Source organism: Scleropages formosus, chromosome 23 (assembly GCF_900964775.1).
Source record: "Scleropages formosus chromosome 23, fSclFor1.1, whole genome shotgun sequence".
NCBI classification, from domain to species: domain Eukaryota; kingdom Metazoa; phylum Chordata; class Actinopteri; order Osteoglossiformes; family Osteoglossidae; genus Scleropages; species Scleropages formosus.
This window is the reverse complement of record NC_041828.1, coordinates 6,076,758-6,096,477: the sequence shown is the minus strand read 5'-3', so window position 1 is coordinate 6,096,477 and position 19,720 is coordinate 6,076,758. Positions and strand designations below refer to the sequence as shown.

General features: G+C 49.1%; 2 protein-coding genes across 4 annotated transcripts; one reads left to right on the top strand and one right to left on the bottom strand.

Moving 5' to 3' along the window:
• Window positions 1-2,140: 2,140 nt before the first annotated feature.
• Window positions 2,141-8,423, bottom strand: neu1 (neuraminidase 1). Its single transcript, XM_018754340.2, has 6 exons — window positions 8,194-8,423; window positions 7,047-7,236; window positions 6,676-6,938; window positions 5,812-5,994; window positions 5,442-5,661; window positions 2,141-4,381 (listed from the first exon to the last, which is right to left on the bottom strand). The coding sequence occupies exons 1-6, from the start codon at window positions 8,338-8,340 to the stop codon at window positions 4,161-4,163; spliced, it is 1,224 nt and encodes a 407-aa protein (XP_018609856.2). The 5' UTR covers window positions 8,341-8,423; the 3' UTR covers window positions 2,141-4,160.
• Window positions 8,424-8,552: 129 nt separating this feature from the next.
• tmem268 (transmembrane protein 268) lies at window positions 8,553-18,505 on the top strand. 3 transcript variants are annotated; one of them, XM_029248083.1, is made up of 9 exons: window positions 8,553-8,748; window positions 13,894-14,046; window positions 14,590-14,684; window positions 15,316-15,423; window positions 15,637-15,789; window positions 16,162-16,272; window positions 16,613-16,705; window positions 17,636-17,854; window positions 17,985-18,505. In XM_029248083.1, exons 2-9 carry the CDS (start codon window positions 13,926-13,928, stop codon window positions 18,150-18,152), a joined length of 1,068 nt encoding a protein of 355 aa, XP_029103916.1. In that variant the 5' UTR covers window positions 8,553-8,748; window positions 13,894-13,925; the 3' UTR covers window positions 18,153-18,505. The 3 variants fall into 3 exon arrangements, with proteins under 3 accessions (XP_029103916.1, XP_029103915.1, XP_029103917.1); XM_029248082.1 differs by lacking the exon at window positions 8,553-8,748 and adding an exon at window positions 10,418-10,561; XM_029248084.1 differs by lacking the exon at window positions 8,553-8,748 and adding an exon at window positions 13,335-13,658.
• The last annotated feature ends 1,215 nt before the right edge of the window (window positions 18,506-19,720 follow it).

Here is a 19,720-nt window from a genome sequence, read left to right as displayed (position 1 = left end):
TGCGTCTGGAGGATGTACGTAGTGAGCGCGAAGAAACTGAAAGCACAGCATCAGTAGGAATTTGGATTACTGATGTTCTAAATGAATTACAACTCACGCTTACTTTGAAGACATATATCATAGAGCTGGTTTATAATCAGGGCTACAAGGGGCGCAGGGAGCAGCGCTGCCGCCTCACAGTGGCGGAGTTGTTGGACGCAGGTCCAGGTTCGAATCCGGCTCAGTGTCTGGGGCGTGGCTTTCCTCTGGGTGCTCCGGTTTCCTCTCACAGTCCGAAGACGTTCAGGTATCTTGGCGACACTAAATTGCCCATAGTGTGCGTCGGGGAGAGGGGCGCTACCCTGCAATGGACTGGTATCCCATCCAGGGTGTCAACTCCCAGCCTTGTGCCCAGTGATTCCAGGATAGGCTCCGGACCCCCTCGATCCGGACCAGGACAAGCGGTAAATGAAGAGAGGTTTCTTTCTAGTGTATATAATACGGGACTATAATTTCCACAACAATGTTTGGAAAAGCAATAGAATTGCTAATATAAATAACCAGTCTTTTGAGAATATAGATTATGAAGATGGCTGTGAAGGTCAAAACTTGCAAAAGACTTAACTAAATGATAACTTTAGAGAAAAATAGTGCATTAACCTTATAAACATAAATGGAATCTCTCAATATCACATCTGTCTGATTAGTGAATTCCAGCATATCTCTGAAGTATATTTATGCATAAATAATAAAAAAAACCCAATGGTGAAGAATATGGGGTCACAATACACACACGGGGGCTCACAGTCCCTTGTCAGTAACAGCTGGTAGCATTTTTTATTAACATCAGAACCATTGACAAAGTGTCTCTGTGCTATTGATTAAAATGTTCCCAGCCGGACTGTTAAAAAACCTCTTATTAATCAATGAAACTGAGGACAACAGGGTTTAGGATCCTTTCATTTAGCATCACTAGATGGCAATGTTGTCTAAACCTCCAAACCGCAAAAGAAAGAAACCGCTTTTAGGCCTTTAAACAGCTACATTTCAAGCCCCTCTAGAATAATACACTTCAGCCATGGGAGCTTCCTGAAAAAGTCATTTTAGACATGCTGAAATAATTCTTGACATATATTTCACCAAAAATTTTTTTCTCCTGGCAAATTAAGGTGCGATGAGGAAAGAAGAGCTTTTAATGAAAAGTGCTGCACAAGCAGAAAGATTGCACCTAGAAACTGCTCTCCATTAGGGTTAGAGTTCATTTTCTGCCTAAAAAAAAAAAAAAAGTGTGTAATGTACAGATGTACTCTCTGCCCAGGCGTGAAGAGAACACGGGTGTGTATCTGTCTTTTACATCACTTCTCAACATGTTTGCCCAAGAAGTTGCGCAGCGCTCCGGCGCTGGGCTCCGAGCCGTTTCTCACTGACCCGCATTTGCTTTCAGTACAGTTTCCATGGTAACAGACTGACAGCATGGGCCCCTGCGTAGCTCTGGGATGTGCAGTGTGCATTATGGGAATACAGGGCACGCACACAAGCAGCTGATAAAAAGCAGACAGCCCCGGACCGAATTTTGCACAAGGTTCGCATGGTACAAAATACTATATAGTACCTTATAGTGTAGTACCTTTAGTGTCAGGCTTCACCTCTCTGTACTGCAGAATACAGTGATTTCATTATCTGGCATTGTTTATATTTCCAGTCACATTACATTACATGCATCTACGTTTATATTTATTCATTTAGCAGACACTTCTCCAAAGGGACTTATACTGTAAAGGGTACAGTTACTTACCCTTAGTACCTTATTAAATGCTTTATGAATAGTGGCTATAGAGGAACTGCACCACCGACATAATATGTTAATCTACTCATGGCTGTAAATTCAGTGGGACATTTAATGCTTTTTCCCCCCTAGCCATTTACAATTGTTTCATATCACAACTACAGTACGCTTCCTTCAGCTGTTCATGCAAACTGTTATTAGAACTAGATGAACATGCATATGAGATGATCCAAACATGTAAGAAACAAATTCTGGAACTGGGGGGGGAAAAAAAAAAAAAAAAAAAAAAAAAAAAAAAAAAAAAAAAAAAAAAAAAAAAAAAAAAAAAAAAAAGACAAAAATATAACTTATTACATCATTTTCAGTATGCAGATTTCTAAACTTCTTATTTACATGGAGTCTAAAATAATTATTGCAAAGTATGAAATTAACAGCTCATAATAGGGTATATCAATGTCCATTCTTCTGTAAGGGGAGGCCCCGTGACCACGGAGCATATATTTCCAAATGTTACTTTTATTGGAATTTTAGGATGTATAGTACTTCAGTTGTCAGTCAACTGGAACAACTGAAAGTTAAACCCCTCCACCTTCCCTTTGCTCAACCTGCAGAACCATTATGAGCAGAAGCTCACGTAAAACTCTGAAATATCTACAGTCAGATTCCATAATTTGTATAACTGCTTTGCAAGATTTTATTTTCTTCGTCTGTGGCTATGAAGATGCAGTCAAATGTAAAATCATAAATCAAGTTGGTCCATCAAAACAATCATTTACAGTAAAGGGAACAATGTTTCACAAATTATTCAAACCACATACTTTGAGGAAACAATCGCACAAAACTTGTATAAACATTATTGCTGTTATTGCTACATGTACCCCAAAATATCTTAATGGGGGAAAAAAAAAAAGGCAGTCTTTAAAAATTATTTCACACATGGCCAGCTATTTATAATATACAGTGGGTCCCATTCTTAAACGCAAGACCAACAGTTGGTTACTCAAAAAGTACATTATAATTTTGATGATCAGTGTATATATTTCTCTCCGCTTCCAAAATGCATTTTGGTTACCCAGCTGTACGTTGCTCGAGAAAAGTTTCTGCTAAATGAATCAATGTAATGTATGTGTCAGAAATATGACACCTCTCGTTCGGATGGGAACAGAGCAGCTCGCGGAGAGCAGCCTGGCAGGCTCCGGCACATTCCGGAGCATTCTGGCTCCCGGCACTGGGTAGCGATGACCTGTTGCAAATCGGAACATACAATAAAGAGAAGGCCAAGTAAGAGCAGAGTGTTGACAAACAAAGCAGTGTTTATGTGCTCAGCATCAGACAGCGAATCAGGTGTTTTGGCACATGATGCGAACACATGCGCAAGTTCTGTTTACTAAACATCTCTCAAAAAAGGTGAGAGTTTGCAAGTCCGCACGCAGTCACGTAGACTGTAAACCTGAGTGGAGATGGCAGCAGAACGGTAACCACCCTTGCCGTTTGCAACGAGCGAGGGCAAGAAGCTTTCCAACTCGATTCCAGAGCTCTGCTTTTCCTGAGAAACAACTGTGGGTTCAGTATGTTTGTTATCTATAATTATGCATGCCTCCAACAATTTCATTTAACAAACCCTCGCTGTATTAAAAAGAATCTGAGAAAACGGACCGGGTCCCAAGACAGGAACCCAGAAGAAACCGAAAGGCAACGGACCGCGGCTCCTCCACCCCCCCGATTTGCGCGGCCAAGCAGCATGACGCCACGCTCAAAGGTGAACTGCTTCCGCTACCCCCTCCACACCACCGCAGCCCGAAAGGCCACGGCCACATCCCTGTCCTTGTAAATTTGCAACACGGAGAGCGAAATCGTGTGTGTATTTCACATACATCCAAGGCTGCGTTTGGCCATCGATTCAAAAAAAAAAAAAAGGAAATTAGTTACGATTTATAAAAAAAAAAAAAAAAATGCTTTGCTACTGCCAACTTCAAGAATAAGTACAGCACACGTCCTCGAAAACAGAAGTGAGAACAAAGGCTGGAGGACTGCAAAAATAGACGGCTACAAGCAAATGGGTTAGAGTCGGGTGATCCGAGTGACGGACAGAACCGTATTCTCCCACCAGTTCTCCTCCATTCCAACCTCCTCACTTTGGCTGGGAATCCAAGGCTTCTTCCACCATCTCGCACTGAAAAAGTTCGAGTTTGTACTAATAACCAGCCAGAAACCCAACTAAGAGAATATTGCTCTTAATACTGGCAAAATATCCTGACGCAGCACTGCAGCTGCTGCTTAGATTTCAAGTCATTTTCATCCCAACGAGGGGCCACACGGACACCCCGCCCATCCTCGCGGCTGGGACCGCGGACACCCGGCCTCCTCTTTTCTCCTCAACGGCGCTGCTCGCAAACTAGATTCCTCCAAACAGGTGGATCTTCGCGAAGGAGATGGTCTCGTCGTAGTTCTTGTGGCCCTTTTCGTAGATGACGTAGATGTACTTCTTGTCCTCCGGGTGCTGTCCTTTCAGCGCAGTCATGGCGGAGTAGCCGCTGGGCCCGGCCCAGATCTGCACGGCCTCCTTTTCCCACGACGAGCCGTTGCTCAGAGACCAGCGCAGCGTCAGGTTGACCCCTGGAAAAGCAGGAGAGGTACAGAAATAAAACTCTCTGTGGACAGGTGCACCACAGCTGAACCGTTTACATCCATCATCACTGATGGATGTGCGGGTTGCGGTCACAGTGGTCCAGAGTCTATCCCGGAAAGCTGGCACACCAGGTAGACCATTAGACAACTTTTTATAACGTTAATTACAGTTCAGAACACAAGACTGCAGGTTAAAACACAACCACATGACTTTTACAACACCGATTGCTTCACTAAACATTAAGCTGTGTAAAAATTAACGTAAGAGGTAACTAAACTGTGGTGGTTGGGGCTGGTGGAGCAGTAAAGCGCGTTTTTATTTCACGGAGCCACCGCAGCACCCGATTCAAATACCCACAGTCGTCTCTAAACCTGATTTACTCCCCATCCAAAACGTCACAGTCGGCGTTTACAGGGAGGCTGAACGCATCAGCAGAGCAAACAACGCGCAGCGACACGTGAGGAGGTACCCTGTGTACCTGTGCGGTTTTTGGGCTTCCAGGAGGCACCGCCTGCATAAAGAAAGTTGTGGGAAAGAGGCGTAGCTGCCACGCCGCATCGAGCTCGATATTCACGGAGCACGCAGAAGCTGCACACACAGCTACATTGAAGGCACACCAGATGGAAAGGAGAAGACCGGACCAATCAAAGGGTTCAGTTATAGACATGGACACAGCCATCCACCCATTATTAAAAAAAAAAAACTTCATACACTATACAGGGTCATAATGGTCTGGAGCCAATGGCAAAAGCCCAGGGTGCAAGACCGGATACGCACTGGGTGGGATTCCGGTCCGTTAAAGGACAGAGAAATACCACTAGTGTGTGTGTGCTGTTATTTCAGCGATGGGCAAATTATGTTTTGTGCTGCAAAAGACACCCATGTAGAAAGCAAATATTTGCCAAGACTACTCATATTTAGAAAACTATGTTCAAGGGTTCAACAGGTGTCCTCGTGAAGTTTCCAGGATATTTACACAGCGACACACCCGTACCTCTCGACGTAGGACACCGAGTTCTCCTTTAACGCACCCCTCGGAGCGCTTACTGTGCTGCGTGTTTGCGGGGTTGGTGAAGTACATCACCCCCTCCTTCTGCAGGGCCCCCGCTGCCACGGCCGGGTCCACCAGCGTCTGGTCGAACACCAAGTTCTCCAAGGGCAGGGATTCGCCCCCGTCCGAGCTGCGCACCACCATGCGGCAGTGGCAGTGGTACTTGTTGTTGTTGCGCACGTTGATCACAATGCTGCCGTCCTCCATTTCCACTGGCTGGAAGCAGAAGGTGCGAAGAACGAGTCAATGCATACAAATGGAGGGATCTCAACAATCAGCGACAAGGGGTTTGAGCAATCGGACTCCGGAGAATAATTTTAAAAAACCATCCAATAACGATCCTGGTCACTCTTGTGAATCTCTTACCTGACACTCATCAGGATTGAAGTCCAGGTCCTGTTTGGGCTGGTTGTACGGGATGCTCTTCAGGGCCGCGCCGTATCGCCAGGTCTTCCCGTGATCGTCGCTCAGCACGCAGAACACGCCGTCCCCCTCCAGGGTGCCGTGGCCACAGACTACCAGCCTGCCCGCTGCCGGGGGGTAGCGCTTCTGTGGGGCGGCAGGAACACAGGTGTAGTACATGCAAACAGTGCAGATTATATCTATATACATCCCTTGAAGGAATATTTACATTCATTCATTTGATGAATTTCTCCAAAATGATTTACAATGTTAAGGTTATAATTGCTAACCCATTTATACAGCTGGGTAATTTTACTGCAGCAATTTAGGGTAAGTACCTTGCTGAAGGGTACTACAGATGGAGGCGGGAATCGAACCTACAGCCTTTGGTTCCAAAGGCAGTAGCTCTAGTCACTATACTACCAACTGTCCCTGATATGCAGCAATAATCATACCAACAATCCTGAACTTAGTCTCCTTTTATAGTGCTGTATAATAAAGATATGTGGGTTACAATTTAAAAGAAAAAAAAGTTTGATATCGTCATTTTAAAGATTAATAAAATGAAAGAAAACAGAGCGAAAACAATAAGATGGAAAGGGGACTAAAAAGAAGTCTGTAGACGTGTTGCATGTTAAGCAGTTTTGAACATGTGGCTTTAAGGCTGTATAAATACATAATGCATGACTTTTCCAACCACTTATTAATAAACTCCCTTCAGACACCCACATATGACGAATAGCTGGAGTTTATGAGTGTCTTGTATTAAAAGATAGAAGTAACACACACCGGGATGTGCAGGGTGCATTCCGTTCGAAGCACACGCACCTGAACTCCGTAGCCCGGCCCTGGGGCGAAGCTCTTGACGCCCAGCTGAACGGAGAGGTTGCGCGGTTTACTCCAGGAGAGCCCGTCATCCACGCTCTCCACCAGCATGGTGCTGGAGGGGCTGCAGCGGTAATGGTGGAAGCACAGCGAGTAGAGCAGGAGCAGAGAGCCCGTCTCCTCGTCCACCACCACCGAACCCAGGTTCAGGCCGTCCGCCAGGGAGCCGTCGTCCACGACGAAAGAGGTGGGGGACCAGGTGGCGCCTGCCCAAGGAGCGGGAGATCAGCGCTCTTCGGATAACGTTAACGGCAGCGATTCGGGAAGCACGTCCCTCGGCCTTCAGCCTGCGAATTTCATCGACGCACACACACCTCTGTCCGTGGAGCGCCGCACAGCGATGAACTTGGCCCCGACGTCGTTGGAGGAGCCCTTACGGGCCTCGGCGAAGGCCAGCAGGCTGCCCTTAGGCGTGAAGGTGAGGATGGGGATCCTGTAGGTGTTCACCTCCCCCGCGCTGCCTCCCACCCACAGCAGCTGCTCGTCGTACACCAACGGGCTAATCTGGAGGGAGAACGAGGAGGAAAGAGTCACACCTTCCGTTACGAGCGCTCCCGCGCTGCTGAAAAACGAACAGCCGAATGTTAAAGGCTGCATCGGGGGGGGTGTTGTTGAATCACACTTGTTCCGATTATGTTATTAGTTGCCCACAGATAAACATTATCGGTACAGTAAACAAAAAGGGGAGCAATGAAATGAGAAAAACACTAGGAGGCAGGGGGGGGGGGCAAAAAAAGGAGGGATATTAATCTCAGTGGACATTAACTCACTGCCCATGCTTCTGATACGGATTCACACACTTATTACTCTTTTTAACCCGGACCTGTGTCAGAAGCAGATTACGTTGCTTCTGGAACTACCTTCACCGTGATTTACAGAACAGGGATCGTCACTGCATTAATTTGGGGTACTACAGCCGGGCATGGGATTCGAACCAACAACCATCCGATCCCAAGTGGACAACCTTACCACTAGGCCACTAATATATAATATATAATTACATAGTATGTAAGACAGGACACAGAAAGTTAACTGAAAGTGCAACTGAACACTTGAGTGATACAATAGTTAATTCCTCCTTTAAAGAGCTGCCTGTGGGGGGGAAAATCAAACACTATATGGAAAACAGAGAGCATGACCACTTTGTGTTTAACACTCCGAGGGAGCGCAAAGACCAACTCATATCACACAGGCAGCTGGCCCTGCAGCATCAGTACAAACAGCGAGACTTAAAACCAAACATTTTCACCACCGGGAAAAAAAAACTTTTAATATTAAATTCATACAATATTTTTATCTGAGCTTCCGACAGCAGCACTTTCGCCGCGATCGCCAACGAGTCACAGCCACGTTTAATCGCATTTCCGAAGCACACATCAGTGCCCATGACAAGAATAATGCAGCATATTAAAATCATTAAGTACAGTTAATATAAGAAACGTTTCTGGAGAATTCCTCTACCTGGTCGTAGGGGAAACACAGACAGGGAACCAGCCACAGCGAAAACAACTTCAACCCGACACGGACAGTCCAAGAAACTGGAAGGTCGCAGATCTGGGTCGAAACGCTCATCTTCCCACCGCGCTTCATGAACTTAGGCTTATTCATCCAAACAAAAACCGAATGAGAAGAAAAGAAGAAAAAGGGAAGAAACAAGAACGACCGGTATAAATGTCTGCCACACCACCGAATGTGCGGTTTTAACACATGACTAGGGGGCCGATGATCACGTGACACGCGGAAGTCATGTGACGTCATGCCTGAAACTAGCGTCGCTCAGCACCGCGGGCCGCCATTTTGGCTCTAAACAGTAACGGATGTGCGTCCGAGCGGCTGTAGCGCTCCTTTAGCGCCACTGCGCATTTCCACTTGTTTGGCTTTTAAAAGAAATCAAGAACGAAATTTTTATCACTTCATTCATCTATGTGCTTCTGAAATTAAGTCTAACTGAAAGGGCGTTTACTGACAAGTAGGCCAAATCGACCAGTAGTCACAGGGATGATAATAAATATAAGTGTAAGTTTCCAATTTTTTTGTCCTTATATGCTTGTAAAAAAATTATCTATCTTCATCTTGGTAACGCAGGGAGTTCTTTAATTACTTTATAATAAAGTGGTTGTATAATAAAGTTTATTGTACAACCACTGTAACCATGTGAAGCTCTTCCAGTAAATGGGAGAAAATTGCAAGTTGGAGGCATTCAGTGACTGTGTTTTGTATTTCTTTAAAATTAAATTATCTGTTAACATATTTTATGCATAAAGTAACTCACTTTTAGTAAAACAACTTTTTTTTGCGGAATAGTGTTGGGGTTTTTACTCTGAGAGGGTCTTGACTCATGTAATGATATTAATCAGCTGTATTAAATGGGTAAATCATTGTGGGCAGATGAACAGTGTAATTCGCTTTGGAAAAAAAGCATCCGCTAAATAAATAAATGTAATTTTAATGTGCTGATATGATTGGGAGAATTTTCTCCTCTTTTTTGTAGACTTTGTAAGACATTTAAAAACAGGCCCCCCAAACTATTACTGTATTAACAGATGCTTTTCTCCAAAGCAACTTCCAATGAACTCTATGTAGTGTTATCCCCCACACACCTTATTCACCGCGGTGACTTACATTGCTAGATACACTGCTTACACTGGGTCACTCATCCATACATCAGTGGAACACACTCTCTCTGTCACTCACACTTTGGGTGAACCTGAACAGCATTTCTTTGGAGTGTGGGAGGAAACCAGAGCACCCGGAAGACTTACACTGCTAGATACACTTCTTACACTGGGTCACTCATCCATACATCAGTGGAACACACTCTCTCTATCACGCACTGTGGGTGAACCTGGACCTGCCTTTGGAGTGTGGGAGGAAACCAGAGCACCCAGAGGAAACCCACACAGACACAGGGTGAACATGCAATTTCTACGCAGACTGAGCAGGAATCAAACCCACATCCTCTCACACCACCCAGGCGCTGAGACAGCAGCGCTACTGGCTCTGCCACCATGCCTCCCCTTGCCTGCATGACACACCATTAAGAGGCCGTGTGATGCTGTTTCGCTGTATATTGCGGCCATAGTCCACTTTTATATGAGGTGCATAGTTTACAGATGAATATAAAGATAATTTCATCCTATCTGTGCTCTACCGTAATCCCGAGGATAACTTTACAAGTGTATGACAGGCAATAACAGGTCATAACAGGTACAACTGCATGCAATCTTCATACTGGTAGTGTTTTCAAATTTATGATGCTGAACTGAAACAACATCAGGATGCAGGTGTTCATGACTCAGGTGATATCGCCGTTTTACCGCGGTAAACGCAAACCTTCAACCCATTTAAGGCCAGGTTTTGAGTGCTTGGGACACTTTACTTTGTTTTCACTCCAGTTTGTGCCTCTTAACTGGTGGCTCATTTTTTCTTGGTGATGTGCCACATTTAGGCTGTGTTTTTATATTTTTTTAAATCTCATCCATAATGGCACGTGAAGTGATGTATTTCTCGGTCACGTTCTTTCCATTAAATGGATTTATGATTTATGATTTCTATTATCGTAAAAAAAAAATGGAATACTTTGGGGCGCAGCATAGCTGACCGAACTGAAAATGAAAAAGAGAGAGAGCTCCGCTCAGAGGTTTTGCACAGCTGAGACTCGTGTGTGTGTGTGTGTGTGTGTGTGTGTGTGTGTGTGTGCTCGCCTTATACTGGGGAGGTCTGTCTTCTTCTTTCTGCTGGAACGTTGGACCAGCCCCAGACCACGGCCAACACCGTTCAGAGCGCAGGGCCCACGGGAGCTCGCCGAGGATCCGTCTGCCCACAGCAGGTAAGTGTCAGGAGAGCTGCTGGGTAGTGTGTGTGTGTGTGTGTGTGTGTCTTTTTCAGGAATACACCCAGCGTTTAGGGTGTGTGATGTCTGATTGTGCAATTCTGCTTCTGCTACATCGCCACGGTTACCGCCCTAAGCAGAAAAAGTCGTGCACCGCCGCTCATTCCTTCACGTCGTGTGAGGATCTCGCTCTAGACTTCGGCGCTAGCAGAGACACGCGCTGTGGCAGAGATGGTCCCGAGAGACTCCGTCCGCGGTGGGACGAGCTCCCGCACGTTACGAGCTCTACGAGCCGCATTCCTTCGGTCATGCGGCCCCAGCTGATCCAAGTCACGAGCCTGGGAAAGAGAAAGAGGCGGCTGGAAATGGAATGCCAGTTTGATCAAAGTCTAACAGCCATAGATGTAGAGCTCCCGGGGGGGGGGGGGGGGGGGGGGGGGGTCATCGCGGACTTTTTCATGGCTTTCCAGCCGGACACTAAGAATTCTCTCTGGCTGATCATCTCCAGCATCTCAGATTTACCTCCAGTTTGCTTCCACACTCTCTCTCTCTGTCACTCACACACGATTGGGGAACCTGAACAGAATGTCTTTGGAGTGTGGGAGGAAACCAGAGCACTCAGAAGACTTACACTGCTAGATACACTAACTTAGACTGGGTCACTCATCCATACATCAGTGGAGCACACTCTCTCTGTCACTCACACACTATGGCGGAACCTGAACAGCATGTCTTTGGAGTGTGGGAGGAAACCAGAGCACCCCAAGAACACGCAAACTCCACACAGACCGATCGGGGATCGAACCCACGTCCTCTCGCACCACCCAGCCAATGTGAGACAGCAGCGCTACTCGCCCTTTAACCTCCTGCTTTTACGCCCCCTTAAGCGCAAACCTGTCACACTCACACCACATTGGACACGGTTAGTGAAATTTTTTGAAAATTATTTTTCATGACAGCAGAGCAGCGTCCGTTTCGTGCCCCCCCGCCCCACGTGCCGTACAACAACACAAATAGTCGCTGTCCTGCTGATGGGTAAACACACCCAAACGCATTCGCACCCAGCTAAACGGAGGTGTTAAACGGAGGTAGCATGTGACTCGGCAGCAGGATTTTCACACGTCTACAGTGTCACTGAGAGGCTGGGATAGAGACACCGTGTCCCTCTTGCTCGCGGAACACTTTTCCTACTGCGTTTAAAACAGAAAAGCAGCAAATCCTTTGGAAAATGAATACTGATGGAGTGTCGTCACTTTTTATTAGTTACTCTGTTATGTATGTTGGGCTTATTGGGGACGACTAGTAGTGTAGTGATTAGAGCTGCTGGCTTTGTTTGCAAAGGTTGTGAGTTCAAATCCCACCTCCAGCTGTATTACCCATAGGCAAGGTAGTCATCCTAAATTTTTCCGGTAAAATTACCCAGTTGTATAAACGGTTGTAAGTTGCTTTGGAGGAAACTATCAGCTACATGTAGATTTTCCTATTTTATTCGCTTCATTGCTTTTTATGGCCCTCTGTGGTTTTGCGTTTTGCGCATATCGCTGTTTTGTGCCATGTAGCACCACGCTGTACGGGACTGCAGAAAGTGCACGTTAACCATCCTTGTAACTTTCTGCTAGTGAACTGGTGAGAGAGCAGGGTTTACATGGTTTCACTGGGTTTCAGCAGGATGTTCCCGGAAAGTGACTTATAAGTAGAGCCAAGGGTGTTTGTCGGTGTAAGCTAGGAGCACATTTCTGTGCTGAAGAGGACCGAGCAGCTGCCTGACAGTAATGTGGTAGAATGATGGTACAGTGAGGAGTGCTGCTGACTCACAGCGCCTGGGTGGTGCAAGAGGACGTGGGTTCAATCCCCACTCAGTCTGTGTGGAGTTTGCATGTTCTTGGGGGTGCTCTGGTTTCCTCCCACAGTCCAAAGGCATGCTGCTCAGGTTCCCCCAGAGAGTGAGAGTGTGTTCTACTGATGTATGGATGAGTGACCCAGTGTTAGTGGTGTATCTAGTGGTGTAAGCCTTCTGGGCGCTCTGGTTTCCTCCCACACTACAAAGACATGCTGCTCAGGTTCCCCCGGAGAGTGGGAGCGTGTTCTACTGATCTATAGATGAGTGACCTAGTGTAAGTAGTGTATCTAGCAGTGTAAGTCACCATGGTGAATAAGGTGTGTGGGCTGATAACACTACATAGAGTTCATTAGACATTGCTTTGGAGAAAACCGTCTGCTAAGTAAATAAATGTAAATGTCTGGAGAGAAACTTTGCGCAAATGAAATATCTCAAAGCTGTGTGGGGCTTCAGCACTGAGTCTCCCCAGTATGAGGAAGCGCGTGGAACAGATTTGTGTGGGTTTCCTCCGGGTGCTCTGGTTGCCTCCCACACTCCAAAGACCTGTGTTCCAGGTGAACCGGTGACTCTAAATTACTGCGTGTGTGATTCCTCACGTACTGCGTTTGCAGTAGAGGCTCCAAACCACCCCGACCCCGCCCTGGACACTGATGACGGACAGCTCGTTTTACTTTTGAGAAGATCCCATTAATACAACGGAATATCCAGGTTACGGCTGCTGCTTGGTGTCAGTTCACACAGGCGAACGCAGTGACAGCTGGGGAGGCTGCCTCCCGTGCACAGGAAAGAAACGCAGTTGAAAAGAAGACCATCTAAGCCGCATGTAGGGCAGTAAATAGGCCACACGGCACTTCCTTCCTGTGTCAGTGACCCAGAGCAGCGCCGACATCCCGCTGAAACTCGGGTTTTCTGGGCGGTGGGTAGCAGAGAGGTTCCGTGTTCTCGGGCTCCGGCGTAAATGGACCGCGGCTTGCATGACACCGCCGCCCGTTACACTCTCCGAAAAACACACTTACACGGCCACGCAATGAGCGATTATGAGACTCCTGGACCTTTAAATTGTGCTGAGTCACAGTTTGGCTCCAGGGATGTTATTACTGCTGCCTCCTGAAGCCGTGTCTGGAAGGGATGAAAATAGCGAGCGGCCGATCAGACACGCGGCCGGTGGTTTGTCGCTCGTCCCTTACACCCCGGCTCTCGCACGCCTTCCGCGCCGGCTGAGACGGGCCTTCTGCCGCTGGAGCCGGTACCGCGGTAAAGCCGTTTCTGCTCTTCTCGCGTAAAGCGTAACGCGCAATGACACGATGCTTTGCACCGCTCGTACAACATGAATAATGTCTCCTTTTCCAGCGCGGCAGCCCGACATCGTTCCCTTCTTTCCCCGTTCCGCTTGCGTGAATAATGCAGGGCCGCGACGCGATGGGCCGTGCAGAGCTGTGCGACGGTACGGGAAATCCCACACGAAGAATCCTTTTCTTTTTTCATCCAGGATCTTTGTAAGAGTCCCAGACCTTCGGCGCGATGGAGGACGGGGGTGTGTATTCCGGCGGTGGAAATGAGTACGATATCATAGACATCGACGTCCATTCGGGGCAGTCAAGTATCCAGCTGGAAGGAAGTGGAATTTATCGACAGCCGAACGGTAATCGTTCCGCACACTGTGTGTGTGTGTGTGTGTGTGTCTTCTGTATTGGATGATGCGTAGGTTTTACCCCCCTGGAAAATCTCAAAGTAAATTAAAAAGAAAAGAAAGAAGCCGTCTGCAACGTCGCCTAAAGTGATGATGGTCACAGTGCCGCTCGAAAGTATGTGAACCCCTTGCGTCCCTTAGTTTTACCACGGAACGGTTATTGGATGAGGCACAGTGTTTCTCACGCGACACAGTAGGTGTGTAAGGACCAATCCCGTATGGTGCTTTAGAGGAAATCGCGCGTGTAGCAGAAACGCGGTAGAAGTGCAGGTGGGAAAATAAGTGAACCCATGTAGTACTGGTTCTCAACCAAGCGGGTAAGTAGAATCAGGTATGTAAATCACAGCCGTTTATTCATTTTAGAACTATTTTAATATTTTCTGCAAGGATAATGACCATCTCTAGGGTTCACATACTTTCAAGCACCACCGTACGTGCATCCCTCTCTCTCTTTGGGATGCGAGCTGATGCACTGACTTTCCACGCCTCTCGCAGGTCGGTGTGTGCTGGCACTGTCCAGTTCCTCCGTGTTCAGCCCGTCGTTTGACCTGGCGATCGGCCGGGCGCAGCTGGAGAGCCGTGGCTTCCAGGTGAGCCGGAGTTCCGCGTCGGCATCGGGTCCCCGTCCCACCTGCCCGCGCGACTCCGTTTCTCGCATCTGCATTTCACCGTCACCCGCTTGAGCGCCGCGGTCTTTCTTGTGACGCGGAATTTGCGGAACCGGATTTCCGGAATTTTCTGAAGTCTAAGCCAAGGTCGCAAACCGGTCTTTTTTTGCCTCCTTTTCATGTTAAAGTGAGGGGGGGTGCAGTGGCACAGCAGGTTTGACCAGGTCCTGCTCGCTGGTAGGTCTGGGGTTCGAGTCCCGCTTGGGATGCCTTGCGGCGGATTGGCGTCCCCTCCCGGAGGGATGTTGTTCAGGGACGGTCGCAGCAACGGATCTTTGGCGAGCAGACGCTGTCGCCCAGACAATAGCAGCGCACTTGAATATCCAGCTCCTTCTGCGCTTCCTGGTTTTTGTTCTCCTTCCCCCAGGTCTGCACTCGAATCGGTGGCCCTCGGGTTCACAGCCTGGCGCCCAAACCGAAACCAACCGGAGCCTCGTGACCATAGAGCAGTTTCACACATAACCACCTTCATGGGATTTGTTTGTTTGTTTGTTACCATGGTGACACTGGTGTTTGTGGTTTTTTTTTTTTTTCCGGTTCTATTTCATTGCAGATCCCAGTCTCAGACTTTGAAATCCCTCTGCAGGCGGCGCTTGGCCTCCCGTCCGTTCGCAGATACCTTTTATTCAGCTCCTCCCTGTCACATTTCATCATGGCCATGGTGAGAAAGGTCACACCTTCCCTGCCGCTCAGCCTCCCGTGTACCGTGTTCTTGCGCAATAGATAGGCCCAGGGTGGCAGGAAGAACAGGTACACGGCACAGATGCCGCTCTCCCAGCTGAGTGAGTGAGTGTGTGCGTGTGTGTGTATATACAGTAATATACGCTCAGCGATGGAAGGAGGCTCTAAGGTGGCATGTGCCGCTCCCCGACAGGCGGTGTACGTGGTGCTGTGGTGCGGCGTGTACTCCACGATCCACCTGTACCTCAGCCTCACGGACTTCTGGCTCCTCTGCTTCTCCGTGACCCTGGCGTCCGCGGCGCTGACGTCCGCCATCGCCCTCGTCCTCCGTCACAGCGGCAAGCAGGCAAAAATCCCGCCGTCCTCAAAAAGCGTCCCTTCGGTTCGCACGGCAGCCCTTTCGATGGGAAAGGGATTTGCAGCGTCTCCCACCGAAATTCACATGGGGTCAGCTGGTAGCGTACTGGTTAGCGCTGCTACCTTTGTGCCCAGAGGTTGCTGGTTTGAATCCCACCCCCAGCTGTAGTACCCTTGAGTGAGGTACTTACCCTAAATTACCCAGCTGTATAAATAGGTAAATAATTGTAACCTCAGCACTGTAAGTCACCTTGGAGAAAAGCATCACCTAAATGAATGGACGCAAATTTAAATACCTCGCTCAAGGTGGGGACAGCGGGGTCCGTGCCGGTAACGTCCCATCGGTGCGATCTCTCCGCAGATCAACGTCAGCACGGACATCAGGCTGGTCCAGGTCAACGAGAGGCTCATCAGGCACGAGGTGCTGGTCGGCGTGGCCGATTGCTCGCATCACTGCGTCGGCGTCCAGCAAGTATCCTGCGATGCGGCCCGGTCCTTTGGTCTCTGCAAACTGTCTGCTTCCACCCCGCTCTCCTCTCTCTCTGACCATCTGCATATTCCATGTGACGCCGTATAGATTTTCTCCCATCGCTTTAGTACATCTGTCGACTTCTCTCTCCCGGCTGCCGGGCCTCTGTGAATCATCATCCTGAGTGAGTGTGTGTGTGTGTGTGTGTGTGTGAGAGATCTTACTGTGGGCTGTAGGAGGCCACTCAAATCCTTCGGACTTGGGTGCGACCTCCTTGCTCACCCACCTGTTCGCGTGCGCTCCATGAGATGCGTGCCCTTAGCTGCCCTCACCCTGGACTCAGCTGTTCGCCGTTCACTGGGACCTGTCGCCCTGCCTCGGCTCCCTGACCGACGCCCTGGAGGAGATGAGCTCGCGCTGCCGAGATGAAGTGCGGGTACGCGGTGCGAGTCATCTCCCGCCGAGCCTTACCCGACCCGCTCCGAGCGTCAGCGATGACGCAGGATAAACGGCAGCGCGTAACGAGAGCAGGACCGAGAGTGATTTCGTTAATAAATAATAACAATTATGCATAGAGGGAGACCTGCGTCAGGAAGAGAGGGATGCGGTTCTTGTCGAGCTGCACTTTCAAGGAGTAAATGATTGTTTCGGACGAGATCGGACTGTTCCGTTTGGTTTCATTTACATTAATCCATCTAGCTCACACTTTTCTCCGCTAGTTAAGGTACTTACAGTTATTTACCCATGGTCCAACAGCTGGGCCATTTTTACTGGAGCAATTCAGGGTAAGTATAGCCAGAGGTGAGGGGGGCGTGGTGGCGCATTGGGTTGGACTGGGTCCTGCTTTCCGGTGGGTCTGGGGTTCGAGTCCTTCTTGGGGTGCCTTGTGATGGACTGGCGTCCTGTCCTGGGTGTGTCCCCTCCAGCCTTGTGCCCTGTGTTGTTGGGTTAGGCTCTGGCTCCCCGCAACCCTGTATGGGACAAGCGGTTCAGATGGTGTGTGTATGTGTGTATAGCCAGAGATGGGCCTTGAACCTGTGACCTTTGGGTGCAAAGGCAGTAGCACTGACCACTACTCGTGGTGGTTAGAGCTGCTGCTTTGGACCCAAAGGCTGCAAGCTTGAGTCTCACCTCTAGCTGCAGTACCCTCGAGTGAGGTACTTACCCTAAATTGCTCCAGCAAAATTACCCTGCTGTATAAATGGGTAAATAACTGTAACCTCAACACTGCAAGTCACTTTGGAGAAAAGCATCAGCTAAGCAAAGAAATGTAAATGTACTCTACCAGCTGTCCTACATTCAGGCCTCCAATGCGTCTTCAGTGTCCCTGTCTCCCCGCCATAAACACTCCCATAATCCTTTCCAGCGGAAGCTTCAGAAGAACATGTCTCATCTCCTCCTCATTGCTGAGGCCCCTGCCCCCGACCTCGAGGAGGGTCCTCACGGTGAGGACCCGGCCGAGGAAGAGCGCCCCCTGCTGGTGGACCGGGAGGCGAGGGCGCGCGCCACCCCAAGCAGCCGGAGGGACGAGACGAAAGTGACGAAGGACTACAGCCTGGTGCCGGACTGTCGGCTCCCAGCCCAGGTGTCCCGCCGTCGAGCTGCTCTCGCTTTGCTGCTATATGAAGAAGCTCTGTGTCTGTTTGTTTCTCTCTGCGACATCATATGCCGGAAGATGCAGAGGCTTTTTATTGATCCACGGCTGCTTTTTGCAGGCGATTGCCTACCGTCTCCTGCTCACCTACAGCGCGGCCTACGTGAAGCTGCTGGCGTCCAACAGGCTCCCCGGCTCGTCCCCGAGCCGCTCCGCCCCCGCGGGAGCTCACTGCATCGGGGCCTCCCAGTGTCTCTGTCAGCACGTCCGTGCCAAAGTCCTCACGTAGAGCGGAGCGGCGTCGGGGCACCGCAGCCGTACCCGTCGACACCAGCAAAGCGGGCAGGCGTGTGTTCTCAGTCGCCCGGTAGGAAATTATATGGGCGATGATGATAATTTCAATCAACGAGCAGAGCAGCGACAAGGGTAGCGCTGCTTTCGTCAGCACGTTTGGGAAGCGCCTGGAGGATGTCTGCCGCTGTGCCAAGAAGATGTTTGTCATATGCAGGAGAAAGTCTTTTGTTTGAATTTGCGCTGTCAGAATTAAAATGTAGCGAGGGTTATTATGTAATTATATGTATCGATAATTTATATTTACAGTGGAATCATATATACTGTATGTATTGTAACGACACCCCGTTACTGTTTTAGGAGGGAGTGTGTGCTTGATGTAAATAGTTGCATTATGGGAAATCTGTAAATAATGTTGGTAACCGCTGGGGGCACTTCGGGGGGAAATGGTGGGTTGACTGTGTCTGCCGATGTGTTAAAAGAGAACCTAGGAGTGCTAGGCAGACTGGCTGTAAGCACAGGTCCTGGAGGAAATGGGGTCCTTAGACCGAGAGCATCATTTCCCTTGTGCTGGTGTTTGAATAAATTGTTTGTTATGAACGCTGCCTCCATGTCCTTCTTTGCTCCATCCAAACCTACAGCACTGTGCACCACAATATGTATGGGGACAGCTGGCAGTGTAGCGGTTGCAGCTGCTGTCTTTGGACCCAAAGGCCACAGGTTTGGATCCCACCTCCAGCTGTTGTACTGTTGAGCGAGGTACTTACCCTAAATCACCCATACGCGCATTGTCCGAAGCCACTTGTCCCAAGTGGGGGGGTCGCGGTGGACCGGAGCCAACCCCGGCAACACAGGGCGCAAGGCCAGAGGGGGAGGGGACACATCCAGGACGGGACACCAGTCCATCGCAGGGCACCCCAAGTGGGACTCGAACCCCAGACCCACCGGAGAGCAGGACCCGGTCAAATCCGCTGTGCCGCCGCACCCCCCTACCCTAAATTACCTTACTGTATAAATGGGTAAATAACTGGAAGTTGCTTCGGAGAAAAGTGTCAGATAAATGTAAATATCAATATGTATTTAATAAAAGCCCTCATAAGAAGAAGTGAGAAATAGGCCTGTCACATACGAACGTATTGATATGAGTCCGGTAATGAGTTTAAAGCGCAGCGCTGATCACGCCCCGTTCGTAACGACGCCGCACGTGGTGGCCGAGCGCGGATGTGCGGCTGCTCTGGTTGACAAGTGGAACAAATCGACCCGCCCGGGAGAGCCTGCGCACGCAGAGACAGAGGGGCGAGACGGATGGGCGCAGAGGTGAGGACACGTGGCTGCAGATGGCGCCGCGCCGTGGGCGTCGAGAGTTAAACGATTAGAGGTGCTGAGTCTCTCTGGGAGACTAAATGACCATCTGGGATCCCAGCAGCACAGTCTGTTCCCTGTCCTCCGTCAACGGCACTCGCCGAACACTCGGTCAGAGCGCCGTTCCCGTCCTTGCGTTTCGCCGTCGACGCGCTCCAGCAACGACTTGATGCGCGCGCGGACGCTCTGCCCGCCGGCCTCTGG

Bases quoted from the DNA above. Each gene is read 5' to 3' on its own strand.
- neu1 (XM_018754340.2), bottom strand. From the start codon at position 8,340: ATGAATAAGCCTAAGTTCATGAAGCGCGGTGGGAAGATGAGCGTTTCG. The intron at 7,237-8,193 runs GTAGAGGAATTC...TTCTCCCTCCAG, and splicing joins TGTGTTTCCCCTACGACCAG to ATTAGCCCGTTGGTGTACGA. The intron at 4,382-5,441 runs GTAAGCGCTCCG...CTGCTTTTCCAG, and splicing joins CCCCGCAAACACGCAGCACA to GGGTCAACCTGACGCTGCGC.
- tmem268 (XM_029248083.1), top strand. From the start codon at position 13,926: ATGGAGGACGGGGGTGTGTATTCCGGCGGTGGAAATGAGTACGATATC. The intron at 16,273-16,612 runs GTATCCTGCGAT...CCCTGGACTCAG, and splicing joins ACTGCGTCGGCGTCCAGCAA to CTGTTCGCCGTTCACTGGGA. The intron at 17,855-17,984 runs GTGTCCCGCCGT...TGCTTTTTGCAG, and splicing joins ACTGTCGGCTCCCAGCCCAG to GCGATTGCCTACCGTCTCCT.